General features: G+C 43.9%; 1 protein-coding gene across 1 annotated transcript in view; it reads right to left on the reverse strand.

The window, feature by feature from the left end:
* Positions 1-3,816: 3,816 nt before the first annotated feature.
* LOC137332220 (histone-lysine N-methyltransferase, H3 lysine-36 specific-like) overlaps positions 3,817-27,001 on the reverse strand; it is a 205,674-nt gene continuing 182,489 nt past the window's right edge. Inside the window, exons 25-26 of the mRNA XM_067995913.1 lie at positions 18,907-19,108; positions 3,817-15,303 (exon numbers count right to left, since the gene is read on the reverse strand). Coding sequence (XP_067852014.1) covers positions 15,038-15,303; positions 18,907-19,108 — 468 coding nt within the window. The 3' untranslated portion in view covers positions 3,817-15,037. The remainder of the gene's footprint in view (positions 15,304-18,906; positions 19,109-27,001) is intronic.

Here is a 27,001-nt window from a genome sequence, read left to right on the forward strand (position 1 = left end):
ATACTGAATACACAATGTGCCAAATTACACAGAGAGAGAAAGAGACCCGAAAGGCAGAGGGAGAGAGAGAGAGAGAGAGAGAATTTCCAGTTGTATTAAAAACAGATAACTTTTTTTTCCCTGCTGGTGGGGTTACGTGTAGTGTGACATGAACCCAAGATCCCGGTTGAGGCCGTCCTCATGGGTGGGGAACTTGGCCATCAATTTCTGCTCGACAATTTTGCGTTGTCGTGTGTCTCGAAGGCCGCCTTGGAGAACGCTTACCCGAAGATCGGTGGCTGAATGTCCTTGACTGCTAAAGTGTTCCCCGACTGGGAGGGAACCCTCCTGTCTGGCGATTGTTGTGCGGTGTCCGTTCATCCATTGTCGCAGTGTCTGAATGGTCTCGCCAATGTACCATGCTCCGGGGCATCCTTTCCTGCAACGTATGAGGTAGACAACGTTGGCCGAGTCACAGGAGTATGAACCATGTACCTGGTGGGTGGTGTCCTCTCGTGTGATGGTGGTATCTGTGTCGATAATCTGGCATGTCTCGCAGAGGTTGCCGTGGCAGGGTTGTGTGGTGTCGTGGACGCTGTTCTCCTGAAAGCTGGGTAATTTGCTGCGAACGATGGTCTGTTTGAGGTTGGGTGGCTGTTTGAAGGCGAGTTGTGGAGGCGTGGGGATGGCCTTAGCGAGGTGTTCGTCGTCATCGATGACATCTATGTTGAACGCTGCGGAGAACATGGCGTAGTTTCTCCGCTCCGGGGAAGTACTGGACGACGAAGGGTACTCTGTTGGTTGCGTCCCGTGTTTGTCTTCTGAGGAGGTCTATGCGATTCTTCGCTGTGGCCCGTCGGAACTGTCGATCGACAAGTCGAGCGTCATATCCCGTTCTTACGAGGGCGTCTATCAGCGTCTGTAGGTGTCCATCGCGTTCCTCCTCGTCTGAGCAGATCCTGTGTATTCGCAGGGCCTGTCTATAGGGGATGGCCTCTTTGACATGGTTAGGGTGGAAGCTGGAAAAGTAGAGCATCGTGAGGTTGTCCGTGGGCTTACGGTAGAGTGAGGTGCTGAGGTGCCCGTCTTTGATGGAGATTTGTGTGTCCAAGAAAGAAACCGATTCTGAGGAGTAGTCCATGGTGAGTTTGATGGTGGGATGGAACTTGTTGATGTTATTGTGTAGTCTCTTCAGTGATTCTTCGCCGTGGGTCCATAGGAAGAAAATGTCGTCGATACTCATCCGCTCCATCCTGGATCACAATGTCTTCACCTTCGATAACCAGTTCTTTACCCAAACACACGGAACAGCCATGGGGACCAAATTCGCACCCCAATATGCCAACATTTTCATGCACAAGTTCGAGCACGACTTCTTCACTGCACAGGACCTCCAACCAACGCTATACACCAGATACATCGACGACATTTTCTTCCTATGGACCCACGGCGAAGAATCACTGAAGAGACTACACGATAACATCAACAAGTTCCATCCGACCATCAAACTCACCATGGACTACTCCTCAGAATCGGTTTCTTTCTTGGACACACAAATCTCCATCAAAGACGGGCACCTCACTCTACCGCAAGCCCACGGACAACCTCACGATGCTCCACTTTTCCAGCTTCCACCCTAACCACGTCAAAGAGGCCATCCCCTATGGACAGGCCCTACGAATACAGAGGATCTGCTCAGATGAGGAGGAACGCGATGGACACCTACAGACGCTGAAAGACGCCCTCGTAAGAACGGGATATGACGCTCGACTTGTCGATCGACAGTTCCGACGGGCCACAGCGAAGAATCGCATAGACCTCCTCAGAAGACAAACACGGGACGCAACCAACAGAGTACCCTTCGTCGTCCAGTACTTCCCCGGAGCGGAGAAACTACGCCATGTTCTCCGCAGCCTTCAACATGTCATCGATGATGACGAACACCTCGCTAAGGCCATCCCCACGCCTCCACAACTCGCCTTCAAACAGCCACCCAACCTCAAACAGACCATCGTTCGCAGCAAATTACCCAGCTTTCAGGAGAACAGCGTCCACGACACCACACAACCCTGCCACGGCAACCTCTGCAAGACATGCCAGATCATCGACACAGATACCACCATCACACGAGAGGACTAATCCATCTGCTAGGCAATGTTCATACTCCTGTGACTTGGCCAACGTTGTCTACCTCATACGTTGCAGGAAAGGATGCCCCGGAGCATGGTACATTGGCGAGACCATGCAGACACTGCGACAACGAATGAACGGACACCGCGCAACAATCACCAGACAGGAGGGATCCCTCCCAGTCGGGGAACACTTTAGCAGTCAAGGACATTCAGCCACCGATCTTCGGGTAAGCGTTCTCCAAGGCAGCCTTCGAGACACACGACAACGCAAAATTGTCGAGCAGAAATTGATAGCCAAGTTCCGCACCCATGAGGACGGCCTCAACCGGGATCTTGGGCTCATGTCACGCTACACGTAACCCCACCAGCAGGGGAAAAAAAGTTATCTGTTTTTAATACAACTGGAAATTCTCTCTCTCTGCCTTTCGGGTCTCTTTCTCCCTGTCTGTATAATTTGACCCATTGTGTATTCAGTATACTGGGACCTACTGTTTTCCGTGGCTAACCAGTCTGAACATCAACGACACCTTTGATTGGTGTGATGGTGTCCCAGCCTAATATAAGATATGCGATTTGAGAACCTCTCATTCACTCACTCACCTGACGAAGGAGATAATCTCCGAAAGCTTGTGATTTTAAAATAAAATTGTTGGACTATAACCTGGTGTTGTAAGATTCCTTACATTTATTCAGAAGTGGAAAGACAGAGCCTCTGACTCCTTTCCTGTTCAGTGATTTGCCAGTAGACCTGTCAATCAAACTGACTAGCACCTTCCATCTCAACAGTATATTCTCAACAGAGACCTCAAGCTGAGCTTACATGAATAGAAACATCCTCACCTTGATAGGTGCAATTGTTCACTGCAATCTCTAAACTAACTTTCACTGTCAAAACATTCTGCTTCAGAATCTTCATCTGAATCCTAATCTAAAATTCACAGAACAGCTGAGCTGGGAAATGGTCAGGCAATGTTTGTAGCCTCTTCCAACACCTGACTAATCCATCTGCAAGGCAATGTGCGAGAGGGGAATTAGTTGAATCGATCTCACATGTTTGTATTGTGGGAGAAATGTCTTCCATATCTGGTCTTGCTTGAAGCTGTCCAATTTCGCATTTATATTTAGTAGTTCTGCAATCCCAGTTTAAATCTATGCCTGTTCGTCTTGCAATCCCAGTTTAAATTATATAACCCAACCATGTCCGTGTTTTCAGCATTTAAAGAACCTGGGTCATGATATTTTTCCTCCCAAATAAGAACTTTGGTTCTGTAAATTTATCCTCATACATTAGATAGAGATTTGAATTCTCGACATTCCCCAAGACAAAAATGACCGTTTGAAGGTAAGGTACCCAAAACTGTGCACAATATTCCAAATGTGTCCCTGTAAATTATGAGTTAAGTATTCCATTTCATCTAGAATTATATATACTTTTTTGTTATGATCTTACTCCTCGTCTCTTTGATTCCGGCCCAGATGGAAAACTATGTTGTGTAGAGTATGGGAGCTGTGTCATGAAGTGTACATGTCAGGGTTTGGAGAGCATAGGGAAGAGATACTTTTGGGTGGTTATGCTTTCGGAAAAGGAGTAGCACCGACATTCAGGAACTGTATTACATACTCTGATTTATGGCTCTAAGAACAAAAGTGTAAAAAAAGTTAAATTGTAGAACAGTAGATAGCAAACAGCAACAAACCTTTGAAGTTTCAGTAAATGTAACCTTTATTCTCTGACTGCATTTTCACCATGTACAAATACAGAAGATCTACGTTATTTTGGTCTTGTTTCACAGGACAGCCTTGCTTATGAACAGTTATTTAACCACTGAACACATCCCTCACTATGGAACATGATTTGGTTTAATATATTTCTGGCAGACATCTAAAAGAACAAATTATTAAAAAATAATGCCTTGCCCACCAGAAATCTGTTGGCCTTTAAAACAGGCCTTAAAGGCAGATTGTAAAACTTGACTACGAAGCCATACAGTCACAATAAAGCAACAATTAAACGTATACTGAGCATTGATTATTGTACAGCCCAAACAATAGTTATTGAGCAAGTTGCGCAGACAGTATAGCTCATAAGACACTGCATTCTGACAGGCAGTAGTTGGGGGTGTCAAATGGCCTTTTTCAGTTCACTATATCCAGCACCTCAAGTCCAGTGTCATTCGTTTTGTAATCAATGGGACTGTTTGTAACAGCATGTGCTGTTCATTTATACACTATGATAAACCTTATTTATTTAAGTAATGCCCTCTTCCAATTTCCTCAACCCTCCCCTCCCCCAAGTTCCTCTTCCAATTTCCTCAATTCCCCCTCCCCAAGTTCCTCTTTCAATTTCCTCAACCCCCTCCCCCCGCCAAAGTTCCTTATGATTCAAAGAGTGTATTGAAAGTGAATGACAGTAATACAATGCAGCTCAATAAAGTTAAAACTTTGCTTATGGTACAAAATTTTCTGTACTAAACTAGTCTTTCATTATAGTATATTCAACTGGCCAAAATAAAGTCTTAATCAAGGCCAAAATATTCAATCTAGTGGTCCTTTAAGATCAAATACTCTGCCAATATTCCCACCCACCAATTTGAAAACTCTGTGAAATTGTTTGACATTAATTATTTCCATGGCAATATGCAATCCATCGTCAAGGGTACCACAAGTGTGCTTCCTTGATCACAGATTTGTAAATATTGCTTTGAGATATTCAGACAGCAGCTACCAAGAAGGCACACCTCAGAGCCGTCACAGGCAGCTGTTGCATCGGTTCTAGTCAAAGGCAGGAAATTCTTCAGCAACTTTTTACATAAAAAGGTGGGGGAGAAAATCACACGTTAACATGTTCCAGAAATACTGACCAGCTGCTCCAAGTTACAGGAAGTGTTTATGACAGAACACAGTTGCTAAATGCTTGTTTTTTTTTTAATGTTTCAGCTTCCCATACTCTACTTATTTTTCAAGTCACTGAATTTTGTTACTTTGTGTAAGGTAATCTGCACCAGTGTGTAAAACATACGTGTACAAGAAACAATTACAGTAAAACACTCATCCACCATAGGATGTGATGCAACTTACTGTTGTTCACAGCTTCTGCAGAGTAAAAGCACAATGACATTCCCATAACCAAACCTCTTCCTGTTCAATTACACACAACTTCTGATATCAGCTAAATGCACACTTTCTCCATTCCTTTCTTGATGCTGCTGACGTTTGCTTAGGTATGGAACCATGGGTGCTGACCATCCTCTAATACCTTGCCCAAGTGGTCATTCTTCAAATCTTAAAACAGTTTGCTGTGTGTGTATATATATATATATATATATATATATAAATAAATATACATATACACACACACACATATTTATACATACAAACACACACACACATACTATACATATACACCACACACACTTTCTAGCAGGAGTCATTGGATAGTGATCAGGAGCAAGAGCTTTGGCTGTCTATTTCCCTTCCAAGGCTAGTTGTGCTAATTTTTAAACAGCAGTGAAGTTTCAGCATATTCATAATCAACATTCGGTCAGAGTTCCTCTTTGAACAGTGGGGCAAAACATTCCACAACTATTTATATGAGCCAAATGAAAGCTACTATAGTCTGCTTTTAATTTACTGAGAATTAACCAGTATCACATTATGCATCAGTAGATTTCTAAGCTTCCAAAAAAGATAACAATCCTACTCAAAAATAATATCCACAATATCACCATGCGTAATACATACTAACGTGAATCATCACTTTTATATCTGCAAAATCAAGAACCTGTTCCCTGGAGATGGGATCCTCCACAGCTTTGTTTCCAGATCTACTCTTACAAGGCATTGGTGAACCATCTCAGTAATGCAAACTATGCAGTGTAACTGCAACCAAACTGGTGAGAGTTCAAAATTTGGGTTCTGGTGGTTGACCACCTCGAGGAGGTGGTCGCACACAGCTATGGCTTCACATAGGCCACTGTACAATTGCAACTAGTGCAAAACAAACTTTTTAAAGTTTCATGTTAGTAGAGAGATGATAGGACAGCCTCATGCTAAAATTTCATTAGCATTTGGACACCAGTTAGCAGAGCTCTGCACGTGGGTTTAAGCGCACATGTACAAAATTCTGCTTTCCCTCATCTACACAGCAGTGAGGAGCCAACAAATAAAACTCAGTGCTGCTGGCTCGCACCACTCTAAAATCAGGTACAGCTTTTAAATAGTACTTGCAGTACCACTGCAGCATAAATCTGTGTGGCTCCTGTAACATGTAGTTTTTAAAAAAAAGTACTTCACAATAATAGAACAGCATACTAATGTGGGTATTTCTGATTCTAAGCAACGGTTCATATAGGTAAATACTCATCTTAAGACTTAATAAACTAGTATCATCTTTTGAATTAAGGTATGCATAACGTACCAATGATGAGCTAAGTATTACAAATAAAAAATCAGAGGGCCCCTTGTGGAGACTTTGTGAACCAGAATGTGACCGTCCCATATTTGAGCCATGTGACAGCACCCTCTGCAGACAGTCTGCAGGAGACAGCACATCAGCGTATTAATAAGCTAGTTGTTTAAACGTCAGAATACCCACAGTCCAAGGTAAGTTTCTGTTTCCCTCCACTCCACAAAGCGGTACTGTAAATCTTCCCTCAGAGTATTTTACGCTCGTGAAAACAGGAAAATCTCAATTTCTTTCAAGTGACATTAAATAGTATTTTGGTTCTCATTACAACCTGAATTCAATTCAAATTTCAATGATTTGAGAGGCAGTGTTTTTATTAGACGTGCCTTACTCTCACACTAGAATACTGGGTGGACCAGAATGATTAGAATCTCAGATTGATACTTGTATGTGAACCAGGAGTACCTCTTTATATAAGTATCTCAAGATGCCTATAATGCTTGATTCTACCTTAGGGTAAGGGATAAGACTTTATATGGAACAAATTTGGGCCTATTCCCATATGGTAAAGTAGGTATTCTCGTTTAGTTTCAATTAGAATATAGTTACCCCACATCCTTTTATACTGCCTTGGATTCCATCAGCTGTTACTTGAACATCTGGAAAAGGTTGCCACGAAATGTGGTTGAGGCCTGAACACTGTTCTCATTTAAGAAACAGCCAGATGCTGCTTTAGGAGGGCAGTAGGGTTGGTATTCTGGAAGGATAAGTTCAAATGGGTCGATGTGTCTTCTTTGTTCCAAACTATCTTGTGAATTCCAGATTGGATTCTGATGAATCTAAATTTTACCTCCATGGTATAAATTTGTTTTTATTAAATTTTAACAAGTTAAATAATCTACCAAAACAATATCCAGATACAAGTACACTAGATCTCCTGATGCACTATAAAATGATATACTGAACCTTTCAATGGTTTCTTCGCGAATACCGAAACCATACAGAATACCCTTTTCATAACCATATTCTGATATACCACAATCTTCACTACAACACACATTGTTTATGTCTCCCTTAATAACAGGGAAGCCATTTAAAGCACCATTACAATAAAGCAGTATCTTTTTAAATACACTTTTAAATGGCAGCATTACAAACCGTCTCTACAGGGCACGGCACCATCCTACATCAATATTTTGAGGATACAAAATTACCATCAGTTGCAATCACTGTTCATGTTAAGTTTTCTTTGTTGTAAACCTCTCTGGGCTTATTCAATATACAAGGGAAACAATGGCTCGTATGTTCAAAACTGAAAGAAAATTACAACTTGTGAGCTCAGTGTTTTTTGGTGTTCAGAGCCATCAGTACCCACTCATTAAAATGTACTTCCAAGTGAAATTGGCAGTGATTGTAACAATTTGATTTTTCACTCAATGTTTGGAGGAAAAATAGAACAGGAAAGATCCAAATTTGATTCCCAGTCAGTGCTGAGCACCAACCTGAGGTACTACAATTGGTTCAGTGCCCTGAAGGAGAAGAACTTGCATTTATATAGAGCATCCTATCACAGCCTCAGGATGTCTCAAAGCATCCCCTCTCCCTGAGATAGGGATATAATCCAGGGTTCTCATTTCTAATTGTTGTCCAGCAACCCCTGCTGTAAGTGTATGTGTGTGAATGTCACATAAGTACAGGAACAGGCTCCACTGTGATATCTCCATGATTATATTGCCTACTGTGTCAATCGTGGCTCAGTTGGTAGTACTCACGCCTCTGAGTCAGGAGGTTGTGGGTTCAAGTCCTGTTCTAGAAACTTGAGCACAAAATCTAGGCTGACATTCCAGTGCAGTCCTGAGGGGGTGCGGCATTGTTGGAGATGCCATCTTTCGGATGAGACATTAAACAGAGGCCCCGCCTGCCCTCTCAGGTGGATGTAAAAGATCCCACTGCCGCTATTCGAAGAACAGCAGGGAGTTATCCCTGGTATCCTGGACAATATTTATTCCTTCTAAATTATCATATTGCTGTTTGTGGGAGCTTGCTGTACACAAATTGGTGTTTCCTACAGTACAACAGTGGCTACACTTCAAAAATACTTCATTGGCTGTAAAGCGCTTTGGGACGACCGGAGATCGTGAAAAGCGCTATATAAATGCAAGTCTTTCTTTTACTGGTGTTCAAATATCAAGGCTAGTAAGTGAATAATAGCTACTTGGACAAAAAAAATTTGAGGATTGTCGTAGAACTGTGTCCAGCAGAATGTCAATGCTTTCAGGACAGGAGAAAGCTGATAGCGAAAAAAAACTGGCAAGGGAAAAAGTAAGAGAGATAGTAAAGGAGTGAGCTGCTGAAACTTAGCTCTTGGCAAAATGAAAGTGAAAAGCCTCAAATGTGTTCAGGATGTTTACTGTAGGTGGAAGGTCACATGTGAAAATGAGCAATGAATTACAATGAAAGAAATAAGAGAGCAAAAATACTGCATTGTTTATAAATTTCAAATTAGAAATTTAAAAAAATTAGCTGCAGATATTCTGAGAAATCGATCTGAATAATTCTCAAGCTGAGTAATTTTAGAATGAGTGCATGAAACCTTTAAATCGGAGAGGATTATTATAGCATCTAGTCAGGAAGGAAGGGAGGAAGAGAGAAAGCTAGAGAAAATGAATGATAAATGCGAAGAATCAATCAGAGGGTGAGTGAACATGTGAGAGCAAGTAAGGGGAACACACCTTGGTGAGAATGGGAATAATCTCACAATGCTGACCCAGCCGAAATTCTAAGGGTGAATTGCTGGATCACAAAACTAATTACTATGTAAAACAAAAAGAAAAACAGTGCAGATGCTGCAACTATCTGAAATTAAAACAGAAAATGCTGGAAACACTCAGCAGGTCAGGCAGCATCTGTGGAAAGAAGAAGGTAGGGTTAATGTTTTGGGTTAATGACCTTTCGTCTGAACTCTGTATTGTTTTGTTTTCTCCTCTTTGCTTGAAGGCACCAACTCTCGCTCGACAGGCAGTTCCACAGGCAGCCGTCCTTTACCATGCCCAAATGTTCATTCTTCACTTGTGCGCCTAGGCAGTCTAGTTAACCATACAAGGCATTACATCCAAGTCCTATCCCAATCTCACTGACAACTCACATTTTCCAGCAGGGGTCAGAACCCTCACTGAACTCTCCTCTCCCTAGCCCAACGACACTCACTTTAGTTGCAGCACTCCAACTCCAGCCCCAGCTGGTCCAGTGTAGGCAGAGGGCCAAATCTTGGATATTTGATCGGTATAGCTTGGTATACCTTTCTCACATTGTAAACGTCTTTACCTTTTGGCCAGCAACAGTAGAGTTCTGCAGAGCATCAGTTCTTTTAAGAACCTAGGTGTACAATGAGGAAAAAAATTCCTTCTTGGTCTTTGTATAATTTGTACTATATGGATTATTCATAAATTTATTTGATTTCCTAGCAAATAAACACAATCATATCTGCATGAAGAGTAGCAATGTTGTCTTTGATTATTACAGCATTGTAAAACCTCTAGTGTATGCATCCAGTATGCATGCTTTGAACATTTAATTCAAATTCCAATTATTCTTACCTGTCGTTCCTTGCAGCTGTTTGTTTTTCTTTTAATATTTACCTAAATGAATTCAATTTAAAACTCAGTCCATATAAAGATGGTTAATTCATGATCCAACTCCAACATGGAAGCCCAAGGCATGTATATATTGGGAATGTTACCACAGCAGTGACTGTTTTAGCACTTAGTCTAAGTAGCTTTCAAGAAGAGAAACGGAGAAATTTCTGATTCTGGACAACAATCAGGTAAAACTCCAGGACATCAAATGTCAGTATCTGTGATTGGGATCCAATCAGTAGGTGAGATCATAACATATCGATACACAACTAATAATACTATAACAAGGGTCAACTACATTCCCACAACATCAGCATTAAAGTTGCCTTTAAAAGTTCTTTAAAATGAAACAGGGACTTCCAATTTATCAACATTAATCATGGGTTTCTAACTCTTTCTCATATGACCAATATAAACAGCACCAAATTTGCTTGGTTTGAGAACAGTACTTAAGATAGTTAAAAACCAATATAAAAAGGCATTTACCCACTTTATTATCCTCCTCTCATCATTATATAAAATCTGAGACAGCAGTGTAAATAATAGGCACAAAATTTTGTGTGTAGTGTTTGCTGATACCGCTTTCTGTATCAGTGTTGTTATCCAGGTCTCAAATACTTAGAAGAACAAAAATATATGGTTAAAATAAAGGCAACACAAGATTATCAGTGACAACAAGCACCACACAGATAGTGACTTGGATCTTTAAATACCTATACTGAGATATATAGGAACTAGGTACAACAGTAGGTGCCAATCTCTTAACAACACATGAATTCAAGATACCAGGTCAGGAAGAAACTTGGGGTGAAGTCAAAGTACTAACCTATCTTTGAATATGTATAGCTACACCGGCTCATCACTGAGCATCCTCCTAAGACCACTGCTGCTAAGAAGGCTAGCTTCTTTATGAGGGAGTGATCGATCACTTTCAAGATTATAGGGTAAATTGATTAATCGATAATTATTCTGACTAGCATCCTTTCCCATCCTAGTTGCTGACTGGAAAGTGTCAAGAGAAGTACTCTATACTGCAGGTACTTTTCTTATAGTTATGTAAAAGTGCAATCTCTTTCTTTCACCTTTTTACCAATTTTATCCTACCCATGGACATCAAGTACCTTGCCCAAGTGGTCAATCTTGATGTGAGTGACTAGGAAGTGAGTCTCAGCAGGATATTCAACCACAAGGAGCATCACCATTGAGCTGATCCTGTACTCAACGATGCCCACACACAAGCGCTTTCAGAAAAGAACTGCTAGATAGCGCTCAGGAATGGGAACCTGATCAACGTGCTCCTCTCTAACCCGAGATGCTGCAGATAAATGTAGTGCACTACCACTCTCCCAGCTAAGATCAATTGACCTGGCACAGGCCAGAGTTTGAAGCTGGGGCCTTCTTGGTTTGCATGGCTCAGCTACTCACCATTCTAACCAACAGAACGCAATGGGGAGCAGCAATTTTGATTTGATAATACATGCTAAGTATTTGTAATAGGAGGAGTAGCACAGTGGTTAAGACACTGTCTTCACAAATTTGTGGTTGGCTGCCTGATGCTCTCAATTTACAAGTGATACTCATGATTAGCATCGCCATTCTTGCCCTAACTGCTGTATGGGTTAGCTCATGGCAGTGAAGTACCTACCCACACGGAGAAAATCATGGGGCAATGTGTTTTCCCAAGGGTTTAGCAGCTTGCTGTTGGCAGTGAAATCATGGAGAGGTGTGTGCTTGGCTCGCTCACTAGTGCTTAAGTAAAAGTGACAACTAAAGCTGAAAATATAGAATAATATTTGAGAAACTTGTTAAGAAGTGGACAGTAGCTTGAATTTTGGAACCAAAGTAGATCTCCAACTTGAACTGGATGCAACAACTAGCACACTTTAAATTTATTTAATTTTTTTTTTATTATTTTCGAATGAATATCTTTGATGCAAGTGCATCTGCACCACTACTATTTTGTGAATAGGTCCACTATTGTCACAATGCTAGTGTAAATACATCCAATGCAATAATAGAAAAGTTACAAATCTGGCACATTAGACAATATCAAACATCAAAGCAAGCCTATGACTAGAAGAGATGAAACCTATTTTAGTTCAGTGAACATTCTTCCAGCAGGAACGATTCAGTATAACACCCAACTGATCTTAAAATATGTAGGTAGATGGGATAATATGAATTCCAATTACTGCTGCACTGAGGAGTGACTGCTCCATTTTTTTTAACTAGAGCTTTACTGAAAAGCTGAACACATATCCATGCCTAAATCAGCCATTATGTGCTTGGACTAATTGTAAATACAATGGTTACTGTTACTTTTTTTTTGTAAGTGGGAAGTTAATGCTGAGGAATGGAACATTTTCCATTTTGGGGACCTAGCATTGTGCAGTCCCAGGTCAGGTATTGGACGATTAGTTGCAGAATAAGGTTACCGTTGCTATGCCCAACAATGTGGCGCAGCCTCAACCTCAGAACACTTGCTTCACCAGTGTAACATTTTTCCATCTGACATCTTTTGGCCTTTCTGTAACACTGTCAATTGGTGCTGAATTAGGGGCAATGGTGTGTTGTGGGCCCATGCTTACCACAAACTGAAATGAGATTGGCCAAACTCATTCCATATAGGCATTTTATAATCAACTGACAGAAAAGACTTTCACCCTATGTAGGCTACATCTGAATCTTGGCTTCAAAGGTATCTAACCCACTACACTACTCCAAGAGCTAACTTTAATTTGCAAGGTTAACGTGAACAACAAATATGGAATTGCTAAACCCTAGAAGGATTGTGACCATCATATCCAAAGACCACACTGCATAGAGTTATTCTTAGGAATAACAGGATTGCTGAGGGAGATTAATGTAATAGTAGTCATCCACTCTTCTACTCATTCACTCGATCCTCAGAATCATGCTCCTTGGGACTGCAGAAATCTTATCAGAATAAACACCATCACAAGATTTACACAATGTTGCAAGATGTCAAAGTCAAACTGTTAATTTAAAAGGGCTGATGATTTCTGATGAAAAGATCAGGTGACACTGCAGTTTCAAATGGAAAAACCTCATCATGAGTCAAAAGACATGATGGCATTCACTCAAAGGCTTGGTGGACCAAACAGACGGGCTTTGGCTAGAGAATTCTGTTACACTAACTATCCAATTATTTAAATGACAAATTAGAAGATTACCGTCATTTTGTTAAAGGTCTAGAGACATTTTTCCCCTGACAGACTCTTAGGATTTTGAAAAACAAAATTTTCCTTAATTTAGTTACTGTAGTTTGTTTGCCCTAGTTCCAGAAGGTGGAGCCAGTGAACAGAATGCAGCTACACGCCAATAAAATTTTAACTTCTTAAAATGCTGGACCATCCTTAACATGTCAGAGTTGAAATGGTTTAAAGTAAAGCTGAAAATAAAACAAACGTAAAACAAAAAACAAAAGGAATCACATTAAAAAAAAAACACTGATAGCGACTTTTGAGATCAATACTTGAAAACGCCGACAGCAAAATTCTCCAGTTAAATAATACATGCCATCACCTTCAACTGTCTAGATTGACCGAAGCAGGCTGAGTCAGCACAACTCAGTGAAACACACCAAACATTTAGTGTGAAACTGGCTAAGAAACAAGTATCACCTCAGCTGATAAATGATGCTGTCTGATCACCAAGACTGTGTGGTTTTTGTCAGGATGCTGTAGCTCAGCTAAACCTCCCACCAACACTTAAAAAAATAATTTTCTCTATATCTAACACTTATTTTGTAAATGTGTCCTCTGAATGAGGTCCAACAGCACCAGCAAACACATTTTCTTGTTTTGCCTCATGAACATCTAGGTTAGGTATGGCCCAGGCCAAAGACAAAGCAGTGTACTTGCGTTACAGTTCCATTTGCAACAGACTCTATTCCAGTGGGATCTATGATCTAGAATTAGTGCAGAATTCAGAGACAATTTCACTCGGAACTTGGTTGGTAGGCTCAGACTAATTTCGTATGACTTAGAGATAGATCTTTGCTCCCTGTGTCTGAGCTAGTTTCACGACCAGATTCTAGCGGGGAGAGGACGATGCTCTAATAAACTACAAACCCTTGTTCCATATAAGAGATAGAGAACTTCATTCCTAACTGGATTGGATTTGAACTCACATTCTGGAGATGAAATGACAATGTCCCAGCACATTGTACCATCCACTTCCCGGGCAATCATCCTGAATCATAGATATATATCGATGTTCATTTACCAATTTAAATGAAGGTTTACTATTAGGTCATCGTGGAACAAGTGCTTGGAGGAAGCAGATTTACTGAATTAACTGAACTTACAAGTCCACGAGATGCATTTATTATAGCACATTACAACTACTCCTTTCAGTGATCACCTACTGCTAGGTGTGGAACTAGACTGAGCATTCAATGTCAGAAACATGCTAGATGAATTTGCTGATCCTGTGTTAAGTGAGCATCATACCACGTCACATTAAAAACCTACACATAACTAGGTTCATTGAGGTCAGGAAATAACTGGCCTTGCAGTAGATTTAAATGAAATTCTTGCATGGACCTGTGCATGCCAGTTGTGTGTCCCAGGTATAAATCCAAGAATCCAAGTATAATTGTGCTCAGGATATTGGGAAGATGAGCATGTAGTTCAATTTTCTACCTGTCCAAGTTCATTTTACTCAGTATGAGTAACCTATGGGTACCCGGGAATTATGCATCTTGCATCTGTGAACTAAGTTGACTCCACCCATATGTATACACAGGCACACAAGCACACTCACAATCAGTTTGAATATCTGTCTTCTACTGAAATGAAGGCAGCTTTTCACTTTTCTTAATAAAGCTCCTGCCAGGGGCACACGATATACGGACACACCATTCACCGAATATGTGTGGAATCTGATGGTTGCAAGGTCTGTAATACATGTTTGCTGGGTTGTGGCATAATCTCTCTAATTTCTCCTGGTTCCAAAGGAATAGGGCCACATGGATCATGTTCATTACAGCTAAGTCGGCCATCTAGTTTGGAGATGAAGAGCGCTCCGTCCCTATGATCCATGCAGAAAGAACTGGGGCACAGCTCACAGAAAGAGACTGCCTCTTTCCCACACACATCACACTGATGCCATGGACATTCCCATTTACCTATTGAGAAAGCATAACAGGAAAAATGATCAGAAATCTTCTGCAGGAATGCACATTTATTTCTTCTGTGTACCAACAATAATGCCATGCAAAACCAATCAGAACAGTTTCTCTCCTCTTGGCATAATGATAGTAATCTTGAAGGACGAACTGCAAATTTGCCATGAAGAAGTTGACTTAATCCTTTTAATTAAGAACCGCTCCTTAATTTTGCAGGAAAAAATTAAGAGGATTCATGTATTTCATTATATTCGGGTGGTACTGTACTCTACAAGTATGGCCTTCCTCATTCTTTGAGTGAAGATCAACCTCTACAAGCCAATTAGAACTGTTGTCATCCTATGCGAGCTAAATAAAAACAGTTAGGGACATTGTCCCTTTAAGAAATTTGGATCAATAAGATTGATTTTGGTCAAGGATCCTGCTCAACTCTATTGCATATCAGGCCTTGTTTTGAACCATATTCTAATGATTTTTGAACAGAGGTGCCAACAGAACTGAGCTCTTAATTTAACAACAAAAGCAAAATAATAAAAATGAAAGCATTTCTAAGCAGTAGTCAATTGGAAAAAGAACTGAAATGTAGGTTTGGTGGAAGCCCACAGGACTAGTGATGTTAGAGCACACATGAGTTTAATGTATGAACACCCAGAGGGCCACTTGTGTAATCTGGTTTAAAGAGATTGCACATCTAAACGTAAATAATCCTTCCTAAACTGTGTATAGTAGTTATTAATACTTTTCTTTTATTGTAATTTTTTTAAAACATTAGTATATGGAGATTAAGCATCTTAATACTGTGCTGATGTAGTTCAATGTCTTGATAGGGCTTTCACATTTCATAACACTGCAGGAGATAGAGAATGGTGAGAAAAAGTCAGGCCAGTGCAGAGAGCATTGTGAGAGTGAGATGGTTAGTATTTCTACAGCAAAGCATTGATTCAGATTAGACAGCAACATAAAAGAAAAAGGAAAATCCAAAGGGATGAAGAAAACAATAAGGACAGAAGGTATGATCTGGAAAAAGTGCATAGAAAATAAAACAGGCTCGCCCAAAGAGAAAGAGGTAACTGACTGTCTTGGGGAAGGCAACGGCCTATCCTGGAAAATAGAGCAACATGTAATGTATAGAGCAACATCTAATAGCACTCAATTCTCCGGAGTAAGTTAATTTGTATAATTATTCACAGCACTAGAGATTGACTCAGATGAGTACATGAGTGGTTGGAGAGTAAAATTGAGTGTGAAATTTGAAGGATTAGGGACAATTAAAGGGGAGTGTCACAATAGGGAGACAAAAGTTCAGAAAGCCTTTGGAGAACTTCAAAAGGTATCTCAACCCATTTGTAGGCTTTGCCAAGGCTGAAGGGGCAGGGGGTTATGAAGTGACATACAAAAACAATGGCAAAGGAATCCCCATGTTCAGGGATGAGTCTACAGGTATGTTACAGAGCAGCTCAACACCCAATCTTGTTTAATGGCTGATAAAATTGAGGTGATGCTGCAGCAGGTGGCTGTGAAGAGGGTCCCACTGCACCATCCCCTTAAGTCCTCACAGCAGCATGCCTGAAAGGAGGTGAAGGTGGGACTTGAGGCCACAGCTGACCAGTACTTCATGAGCTGTGACAACCCTATGGTGCATGTTAGCATCAGTTGTCCTTACAGCAGATGGCATAGCTCTGATTCTAGTTTTCCGCTGATCAGTGTTAATTGTATGATTTCTCTCAATGAGTGTTAATTGTCTTCAAATAGTGGGTATCAATTGGGGGATTCTCTTGTATCCTTTTTATAGGACAGCTTGTCCAGGGTGTGGTGTGCATGTAAGTGGAATCTCTGTGAATAAAAGCTTGGAAGCAACTAAAGACCAGGCTCTAGTATTCTATCCTTCACCACATGGCTGTCTAATTTTAACAATCAGGATGCTGTGAAGAATGTTCCCCACAGTCACCGTCAGTTAGATGTGACACAGTCTGAAAAATGGTTAGTAGCACCTTGGCAGGTGCAGCCAATCAGGCTTTGTTGGCTGATGATCGTGCCTTTTATGCTGTATCATGGAAAGCATGGTTTGTTGCAACTATGATACTTCTGAAGAGCCGTCCAGCATAACAGACATAGACATTCATGTACACGGTGAAGAATCTGATGGCACAGCTTCCTTTGGGAAGAGAAGCCTCCAACGGTATCATTTTAAAAATTCGTTCATGGGATGTGGGCGTCGCTGACGAGGCCGGCATTTATTGCCCATCCCTAATTGCCCTTGAGAAGGTGGTGGTGAGCCGCCTTCTTGAACCGCTGCAGTCCGCAAAAGTGAGATACTTTCACCTCTGCCTGTAGATGTAAGTGTGCAGGTACTGGAGAGTGGTCACAGATAACCTCTCCTGCAGCCTGACCTGCCTGGCATTCCACTGTTGGTCTGTCTCTTCTTTCAAACACATCAGCTTGGAGGACCCCCATTGGGATACCCATTGGTGCCAAAAAATAATTTAGAATAATTAGTAGAAAGACTCATGAAAGCGCAAGTGCCAGCAGCAAAACAGTAAAAACAAATGAACCAAAATTGGCCAGAATTGGCTTGAAGATACTTTCTTGAGCATCACTGTGCCTGTCAAATGAATTTCTGATTATATTTCACTTCCTAGCAATCCCGAACATCTGGTTTTCTGGAATTACTTTGCACTTGACGTCGTACATGCCTTCACATTGGGACATTATATACAGGTGTCCCCGCCCCTTTTGCATAGATTAACGAAGCTTGTGGCATCTCAATGACAGGAGATTTCATTGCCGGCTGACCACAAAATGCAATGGGGCGATTTGTAGGGGGAAATCAGCCAGGATTGATCTTTACTGAATTTCATGTCCTATTATGCCCTACCCAAGTCCATTTTCAGGGTGCAGAGTCTAAAATTGGTCCCTTTGACCTTTTTCATGCATATGCTGTTGAAAATGCATTATTGCTACTCTGCTGATTTGTGTGGTACAAACCAATGAATAAGCCAAAATGTGGAAGAAATGCATAGTCACAAAACTTGTGGTGAAAAAGCAAACAGGATCCTCAGATGTATAGCTTGAGAGATGAGCACAAGTCCTCAAGAAGTTATCATCAGTTTCTACAAAGCACTGGTCCATTACCACCTTGAGTATTGTGTAAGTTCTGGGCACCGTATCATAGGTGGGACATTTTGGCTTTAGAGGGCTGCTAAGCTGATAATGGGATTGGGCATCTGCATTATGAGGAAAGAATTCAGGTACTAGGGATATCTACTTTAGGGAAAAAAGGCAGCTTAGAGGTAATCTTATTGAGCTATTTAAGATGTTGAAGGGAACAGATACAGATGTTTAACATTAACAGAAATGCTAGCACAAAGCAACATGAATTCATCTTAGACAAGAAAGGGTGAATACTTCGTTAAGATATAACCTGTTCACTGAGACATGAAATGGTTGGCCATGACAGAGCGTTAGATGTACTTAAACTAGGGAGACTTGACTAGAGAGAGTGGTGCATGAATTTACACTAACTGATAGGATGAACATTGATGGGCTCAAAGCTCTTTCCCCCGCCTTTTCATATGTACAGTAGAAATTAGTTCAGCTACTCACCAGCAGGACGCTTGTTCAGGTTCAGACAATCAGCATGGTACACCTTAGGACACCCTGGCTTCTTGCAGATTACTAGCTGCCCACCGTCTCCACAACGGAAACACTCTTCCTCATGTTCTCTCACTAGTTCAGACTGCTGCTTACGCTTCCTTGGAAGTATTTGCCTCTTCTTTACCTTTTCATCTGTTGAGCTGGGTGCATTCTGTGGATACAGTGGAAGTGAAAGTAAAACCATTTGAGTGAATTTCAAAAAGCATTTCATAAATCAGAAAAAAAATAACCTATATGTTTGAACATAAAGCTGTGCAGAATCTCATTAAGGTGTCTGTGTGTAAAAACGTTATTTTTGTATTAGATACCAACTGGGCAAGCTAATATTATCATAGAATCATACAGTACAGGAGGCGGCCATTCGGCTCATCGTGCTTTGGTTTACATCATAGGGAAAAATTCAACAGACACTGTCCTGTTAAGAAACTTGGGTCCTTGCATCGCCATTCCAGTCAGGTTATCTTTCTCTATTCCATTTTATTCTGGACTACACACTTAGTTTTCTTCTTTCTTAGGACTGTGTTCTAAGTAACTTATAGCATTAAACTAAATTTAAAAAAAACTAAACTTAATTTAATAAATTAAACAAGGCCAATACTTGGTTCAACCTAAAAATAATTTGATTGGCATTGTAGCAATCAATTAAATAAATAAAATAGTTATGACAGGGCAGGAGATGTGTTGCAGCTGCAATATGTGGGAGCTACTGGACAGTTTTGTCCAGGGCGACTACATCTGTGGTAAGTGTCTGCAGCTCGAGGAACTTCGGCTCCGAGTTGAGGAGCTAGAGTCCAAGTTGCAAACATTGCGAGGCATCAGGGAGGGAGAATGTTACCTGGACACTTTGATCCAGGAGGCAGTCACGCCCCTTGGACTAAATACTGTAGAATTGGCACATGGTCAGGGACAGGAGGGTGTGACTGTGAGTGAGGCAGGTATGGAGATCCAGGAGGTAGCACTGCAGGAGCCTCAGCCTCTGCACTGGTCCAATAGATACAAGGTTCTTGCAGCCCTTGAGGATGAGTGCAGGGACTGCAGGGAGGATGAGCAAACTGGCCACGGCACCGTGGTTCAGGGGGCCATTCAAGTGGGGGGAGTAAAAAGGAATGTGGTTGTAGTAGGCGACAGTATAGTTAGAGGGATAGATACTGTTCTCTGCAGCCAAGAGCGAGAGTCCTGAAGGCTGTGTTGCCTACCCGGTGGCAGGGTTAAGGACATCTCCTCAGGGCTGGAGAGAAACTTGGAGTGGGGGGGGGGGGGGAGGATCCAGTTGTCGTGGTCCACATAGGTACCAACAACATAGGTAGGACTAAGAGGTTCTGCTGAGGAAATTTGAGCAGCTAGGGGATAAATTAAAAAGCAGAACCACAAAGGTGATAATATCCGGATTATTGCCTGAGCCACGAGCAAATTGACACAGGGTAAATCAGATCAGAGAGATGAATGCGTGGCTCAAAGAATGGTGTGGCAGAAGTGAGTTTCGATTCATGGGGCACTGGCACCAGTACTGGAGAAAGAGGGAGCTGTTCCGTTGGGGCGGGCTTCACCTGAACCATGCTGGGACCAATGTTCTGGCAAACCGAATAACTAGGGCGGTAGAGAAGGCTTTAAACTAAATAGAGGGGAGGGCTCAGGTGGGGCGAAGTTTAGGTTGATAAAGAGAAAAGACAAAGAAGTAGTACAGGAAAGTGATGGGGGTGATGATAGACAGAGTGTGTCAGGAAAGGACAGAGCGTACAAACATAAGAGTGCACGAGCAAATGGGGCCAGGGTAGGAAAGAATGGTAAAAAGACAAAATTAAAGGTTCTTTATCTGAATGCGTGCAGCATTCGTAATAAGATAGATGAATTGATGGCACAAATAGAAACAAATGGGTATGATCTTGTGGCCATTACAGAGACGTGGTTGCAAGGTGACCAAGGTTGGGAAGGGTTATTTAACATTTCAGAAGGATAGAAAAAAAGGTAAAGGTGGTGGAGTAGCTCTGTTAATAAAGGATGAAATTGGTACAATAGTGAGAAATGATCTTGGCTCAGAAGATCAAGATGTCGAATCAATTTGGGTGGAGGTACGAAATAGCAAGGGAAAGAAATCACTGCTGGGAGTAGTATATAGGCCCCCTAACAGTAGCTACACTGTAGGGCAAAATATTAATCAGGAAATAAGGGGGGCTTGTAAAATAGGTAATGCAATAATCATGGGCGATTTTAGCTTTCACATAGATTGGACAAATCAAATTTGCAAAAATAGCCCTGAGGAGGAGTTCATAGAGTGTATTAGGGACTGTTTCTTAGACTAATACGTTGGGGAACCAACCAGGGAACAGGCCATTTTGGATCTGGTAATGGGTAACAAAACAGGATTAATTAATGATCGCAAAGGAAAGGATCCCTTGGGAAGCAGTGATCATAACATGATAGAATTTCACATCCAGATTGAGAGCGAAGATCTTGGGTCTGAAACTACTGTATTAAACTTAAATAAGGGCAATTATAAAGGAATGAGGGAGGAATTGACTAAAGTGGACTGGGTAAACAGATTAGATGATATGATGGTGGATAAGCAGTGGCAAACATTTAAAAAGATATTTTATGACTCGCAACAAAAATATATCCCTGTTAGGAGGAAAGACTCCACAAAAAGGATGAACCAACCATGGCTAATTAAGGAAGTAAAGGATGGTATCAGGTTAAAAGAAAAAGCATACAACATGGCAGATTACTGGTAAGCCCGAAGATTGGGAAAACTTTAAAAACTAGCAAAGGATGACTAAAAGAATAATAAAGAGGGAGAAAATAAATTATGAGAGTAAACTAGCAAGAAATATAAAAACTGACAGTAAAAGCTTATACAAGTATATAAAAAGGAAGAGGGTAGCTAAAGTAAACATTGGTCCCTTAGAGGGTGAGACTGGGGAAATAATAATGGAAAACAAGGAAATGGCAGAGGAATTGAACAGATATTTTGTATCTGTCTTCACAGTAGAAGACACTAATAATATACCAATAATAGTAGAAAATCAAGGGACAAAGGGGAGGGAGGAACTAAAAACAATCACTATCACGAGAGAAAAAGTACTAGGAAAACTAATGGGTCTAAAGGCTGACAAGTCCCCTGGACCTGACGGCTTGCATCCGAGGGTCTTGAAGGAAGTGGATTCAGAGATCGCGAATGCATTGGTTGTAATCTTCCAGAATTCACTAGATTCTGGAAAGGTCCCAGCGGATTGGAAAACCGCAAACGTAGCACCTCTATTCAAGAAGGGAGTGAGACAGAAAGCAAGCAACTATAGACCAGTTAGCCTAACATCTATCATTGGGAAAATGCTAGAATCCATTATTAAGGAAGTAGCAGTAAGACATTTGGAGACTCATAATACAATCAAGTAGAGTCAACATGGTTTTATGAAGGGGAAATCGTGTCTGACAAATTTATTAGAGTTCTTTGAAGAAGTAACGGGCAGGGTGGATAAAGGAGAACCAATGGATGCAGTATATTTGGATTTCCAAAAGGCATTCGATAAGGTGCCACATAAAAGATTACTGCACAAGATAAGAGCTCATGGTGTTGGCGGTAATATACTGGCATGGATACAGGATTGACTAACTAACAGAAAACAAAGAGCCGGGATAAAAGGGTCATTTTCAAAATGGCAATTTGTAACTAGTGGGGTGCCGCAGGGCTCAGTGCTGGGGCCTCAACTATTTACAATATATATCAATGACTTGGATGAAGGAACAGAGTGTATTATGGCCAAATTTGCTGATGATACAAAGATAGGTGGAAAAGCAAATTGCGATGAGAACACAAAGGGCCCGATTTTAGCACCCGGTTCCGGGTGCGTTCTCGGCGGGGGGGCCTCTAAAATCCCGGTTATGAGGAGCGGGACCGGATCGCGCCTCGATCCCGCCCACTTCCGGGTTGCGCGCTGACGTGCGGGGGTGCGTGCGTTGGCCCCGCTGGTGGGAATCCCGCAGGCAATTAAAGCCAGCGGGGTTCCACTTGAGTGTATTTATCTTGGTATTTCAGGTCATTAAATGACCTGATTGAGCTGTTTATTTAACAGGTGTCGGATTTTACAGTGAAATGAGACTGTTTCCCATACCGGGGGAAACACTCACACTCTCAACGGACGTGTTGCAGCCAGCAGCCTGTGGCAGCTGCCAAGGTGCATTCCACAGGTGGGGGGGGGGGTGGGGGGAGAGCACTCTGTAACATTGGGCAACGCCTGCCCTCCACCACCCTCCTCCAAGCAAGAAGATTCACCGGCGTGGAAGTCCAACCCCTGTGCGAGGACACACTTTTCTAGCGTGCACAACCCTGCAAACCTAAACCTGCCAGATGGGTGCTGCGTTGACATTCTCGGAGGACGAACAGCATGACCAGCCTCAGCAGCCTCGCAGTCCACGCCGTCCGCCTCAGAGACGTGCATCCCCACAACATGGTGCTGCGGCACATCCACCTGCACAGCAGGATGGAGGGCATCCGCAGAGAGAGATGCGTCGCAGGAGGCACTACCCTCCGCACAGGGTCTACAGACCGAGGCTCAGCTTCATGGACCTCTCTGAGCAGCAGTGCATACGGAGGCTCAGAGTCACTCGCCAGGTAGTCGCCGACATCTGCAGCCTCCTCAATGACGAGCTGCTCCCGGATGGACCAAGCAGCATCTTCTTACCCGTCGCCGTCAAAGTCACCACTGCCCTCAACTTCTTCGCCTCCGGATCCTTCCAGGGTGCCACGGGGGACATCACCGGGGTCTGTCAGTCGTCTGCACACAAGTGCATAAGGCAGGTCACCGATGGGTTGTTCCGCAGGGCCTCGACCTACATCAACTTCGCCATGGATGAGCGCAGCCAGACGGAGAGGGCGGTTGGATTCCATGCTGTGGCTGGCTTCCCACGGGTGCAGGGTGTAATAGATTGCACCCACATAGCAATACGGGCACCTCCACATGAGCCAGGGCTGTTTATCAACAGGAAAGGGTATCACTCCATGAACGCCCAGCTCATTTGTGACCACCGCCAGAAATTCCTACACGTGTGCGCCAGATACCCTGGCAGCTGCCACGATGCCTTCGTCCTCAGGGAGTCCACCGTCCCGCCCCTCTTCCACGCACCCAACGCCGGCAACGGCTGGCTCCTCGGCGACAAGGGATATCCCCTGCACACGTGGCTTATGACACCTCTGAGGAACCCCATTACCGAGCCACAGCGTCGGTATAATGACAGCCACATTGCTACCAGGTCTACAATTGAGCAGGCTATAGGGCTGCTCAAGATGCGCTTCAGGTGCCTTGATCGTTCCGGGGGAGCGCTCCAATACACGCCATTCAGAGTGGGACGAATTATAGTTGTCTGCTGTGCCCTGCATAACATGGCACTACAGAGAGGGGTGCCGCTGGAGGAGGCCCCATGCACACCCGCCACCCACATTGAGGACGACAATGAGGAGGAGGTGGAGGAGGAAGAGGAGGAGGAGGAAGAGGGAGAGGAGGAGGAACGACCCATGCGCCGAACACCGGCTCACCTGCGTGCTCGTCAGGCCAGGGAGGCACTCATATGCCAACGGTTCTCCTAACATCACACTGTGTGAGGCGTTCACATGTCATAACGTGCACAGACGAGGGTCCATACAGGCTCCCTCCACAGAAGAGTGGTGCCTGTACACCTGCACCCACTGGATTATGCCCAATGGGTGGGACGGGGTGGTCGTCGTCATGATGAGGCGCACGGAAGGGACATATTGCACAAGCCGCAGAATTATGGACAAGAGGTGGCAGCATTGGTGAGAAAAAGTGAGTTTATTTTGTGGTGACATTCAAAGAGTAGAAAATTTTTTAAAAAACGACAAACACCCTGGTGCAATCCCTGTGTGCTCACGGAACTTTAGGCGTTCGTTTTCGGGACCCCCTACGTGGTGCTACCCCTGTGGCTCCAGCGGAGGTGGTGGCAGGTTGCTCCTGTTCGTGCCCTGACCGGGTAGATGCTTTGGGCCGACGCCCCCTGGGTTTCGGTGCCCGTGAGGGCACCTCCACAGACTGCTCCTCCTGCACCTGTGCAGGGGCAGACTCGGCCACCTGGAGAGGATGGACTATTGCGGGCACTGGTTGAGAGGGGGGCAACGGGTGAGACTTGGGGGCGCCTTGAGTAGCGTCCACACTTCCATTTCCCCGTTCACCATCTTCCCTCTCATGGCCAAGGCCCACATCACCCCTTCCACCCTGCTGGACGGCAGTTTGGATGACGTGGGTGAGACCTTGCAAGGCCACCTCCAATGTATCTGTCAACCTGTTGATGGCGGCGGAATGTTGTTCACCCTGAATCCGAACAGCCGTTGTGAGGGCCTGGATGGACTCATTGGTGAGCTGTGCGTGATGCTCGAGGGAGGCTAGCCTGTCCTCCACCGCAGACGTTCCCACACCTACCCGCGACACTATCTCAGAGATGCCTTCACGTCCCTGCGACACTATCTCGGCGATACCCTCCTGCACCTGTGCCACCATTCCCCTCATGCAGGAGTTGGACTCCTCCATCCTCCGTGCGATTGTGGAGAGTGCGCGTGGCACCTCTCCCAGTACCTCAGCAATGTTCTGGTGCCCCTCGACGACTCTCCTTTTGACAGGTGGCCCCCTGGGTTCAGCATCTGGGTCCGGCTGAGCAAAGCCTGGAGAAGAGTGCTCCCACCGACGCGGACCCTCCGCGGCTGACCCTGCCACCAGGGTCTGCTCATGCTCACGTGTGCGCGGTGACTCACCATGTGCAATCCCAACTAGCTGAGGGGGGGGACCCACCAAGGTGTGTGTATCTGCGCTGGTGGATGCAAGGCTCATGTGTGACGATGCACCCTCAGAGACGGGCATGTCCTCTGAGGAATCGCCCTCAACCGAGACGTCGATCGCAGACGGTCCTGCAAGAGAACAGAGGGAAATATCAGGCATGTGACCAAATGTGGCGGTGCGGCATATGCCATGTGATGCTACGATCATTCACGATCATGAGTGATGAGTGCCAGCTTTCCCTTACCGGCCGTTTCGCCAGAACCAGACTCGCCATCCACCATCGACAGGCAATGCAGCGTGCGGCTGATCTCCAGTGCCTCGACCTCGGCGTCTGTCAGGGCCATCTCGTGTGGCGGGCCCCCTCCGGTGCGTGCCCTATCGCGTGCGTTCCTGGCCCTCTTCTCCTGTGTGGGCAAAACACAAAAACGTTATTGAGTGATGATTACAATGTGAGACGCTTCAAGCATTGGTGTGATTGGGTTGAGCGTGTGCCAGATGGATGGGAGGATGCGTGTGCCACATGGCCATCCCATTGTATGGGCATTGGGGTGTGTGGTAGTGGTCGAGTGGGGACAGGGACGGTGGGTACGTGCAGGCACTGTGAGGCTGATAGTTGGGTGGCTGTGAGGATTGGTGCGGGAGCGCAGTGCTGTCAGTGGAGATGGGGTTGTGAGGTGTTTGAGGTGATGTGGAAGACGGAGTGATGTAGAGTGCGTTAGTGTACTCACTTTTCCGGACCTGGTGAGGTCATTGAATCTCTTGCGGCACTGAATCCAAGTGCGGGTGGTGTTTCCCCTGCTTGTGACCTCCGCGGCCACCTCCTCCCATGCCCTCTTGGTGGCGCTGGCAGGGCACCTCCTTCCATCCGTGGGGAACAGCGTCTCCCTCCTCATGCGGACCCCGTCCAGCAGCACCTGGAGGGCATGGTCCGTGAAACGGGGAGCAGCCTTACCCCTGTGCTCCTCCATCCTTGATGGAGTGTAGTTTGTGGCTGGAGGGGCTTTGGTGGACTGCCCCTTTAAATAGAGCGCAACCATCGCTCAGACGTCAATGCGCATGCGCAGGCCGCCGGCACGCAGCTGAGAAGCACGGAACCCGTAACTGCCGGCTAATCACATCAATCATCCCGCGATCGCGTGCGCAACGCACTCAATTTGGCCGGCGCGTTTTCCTCGAGCCCGCCCGACCACCCGCTGCCAACCCGCACCCCTGGTAAAATCGGGCCCATAGTGTCTGCAAAGGAATGTTGACAGGTTAAGTGAATG

Source organism: Heptranchias perlo, chromosome 14, assembly GCF_035084215.1.
Source record: "Heptranchias perlo isolate sHepPer1 chromosome 14, sHepPer1.hap1, whole genome shotgun sequence".
Lineage (NCBI taxonomy): Eukaryota > Metazoa > Chordata > Chondrichthyes > Hexanchiformes > Hexanchidae > Heptranchias > Heptranchias perlo.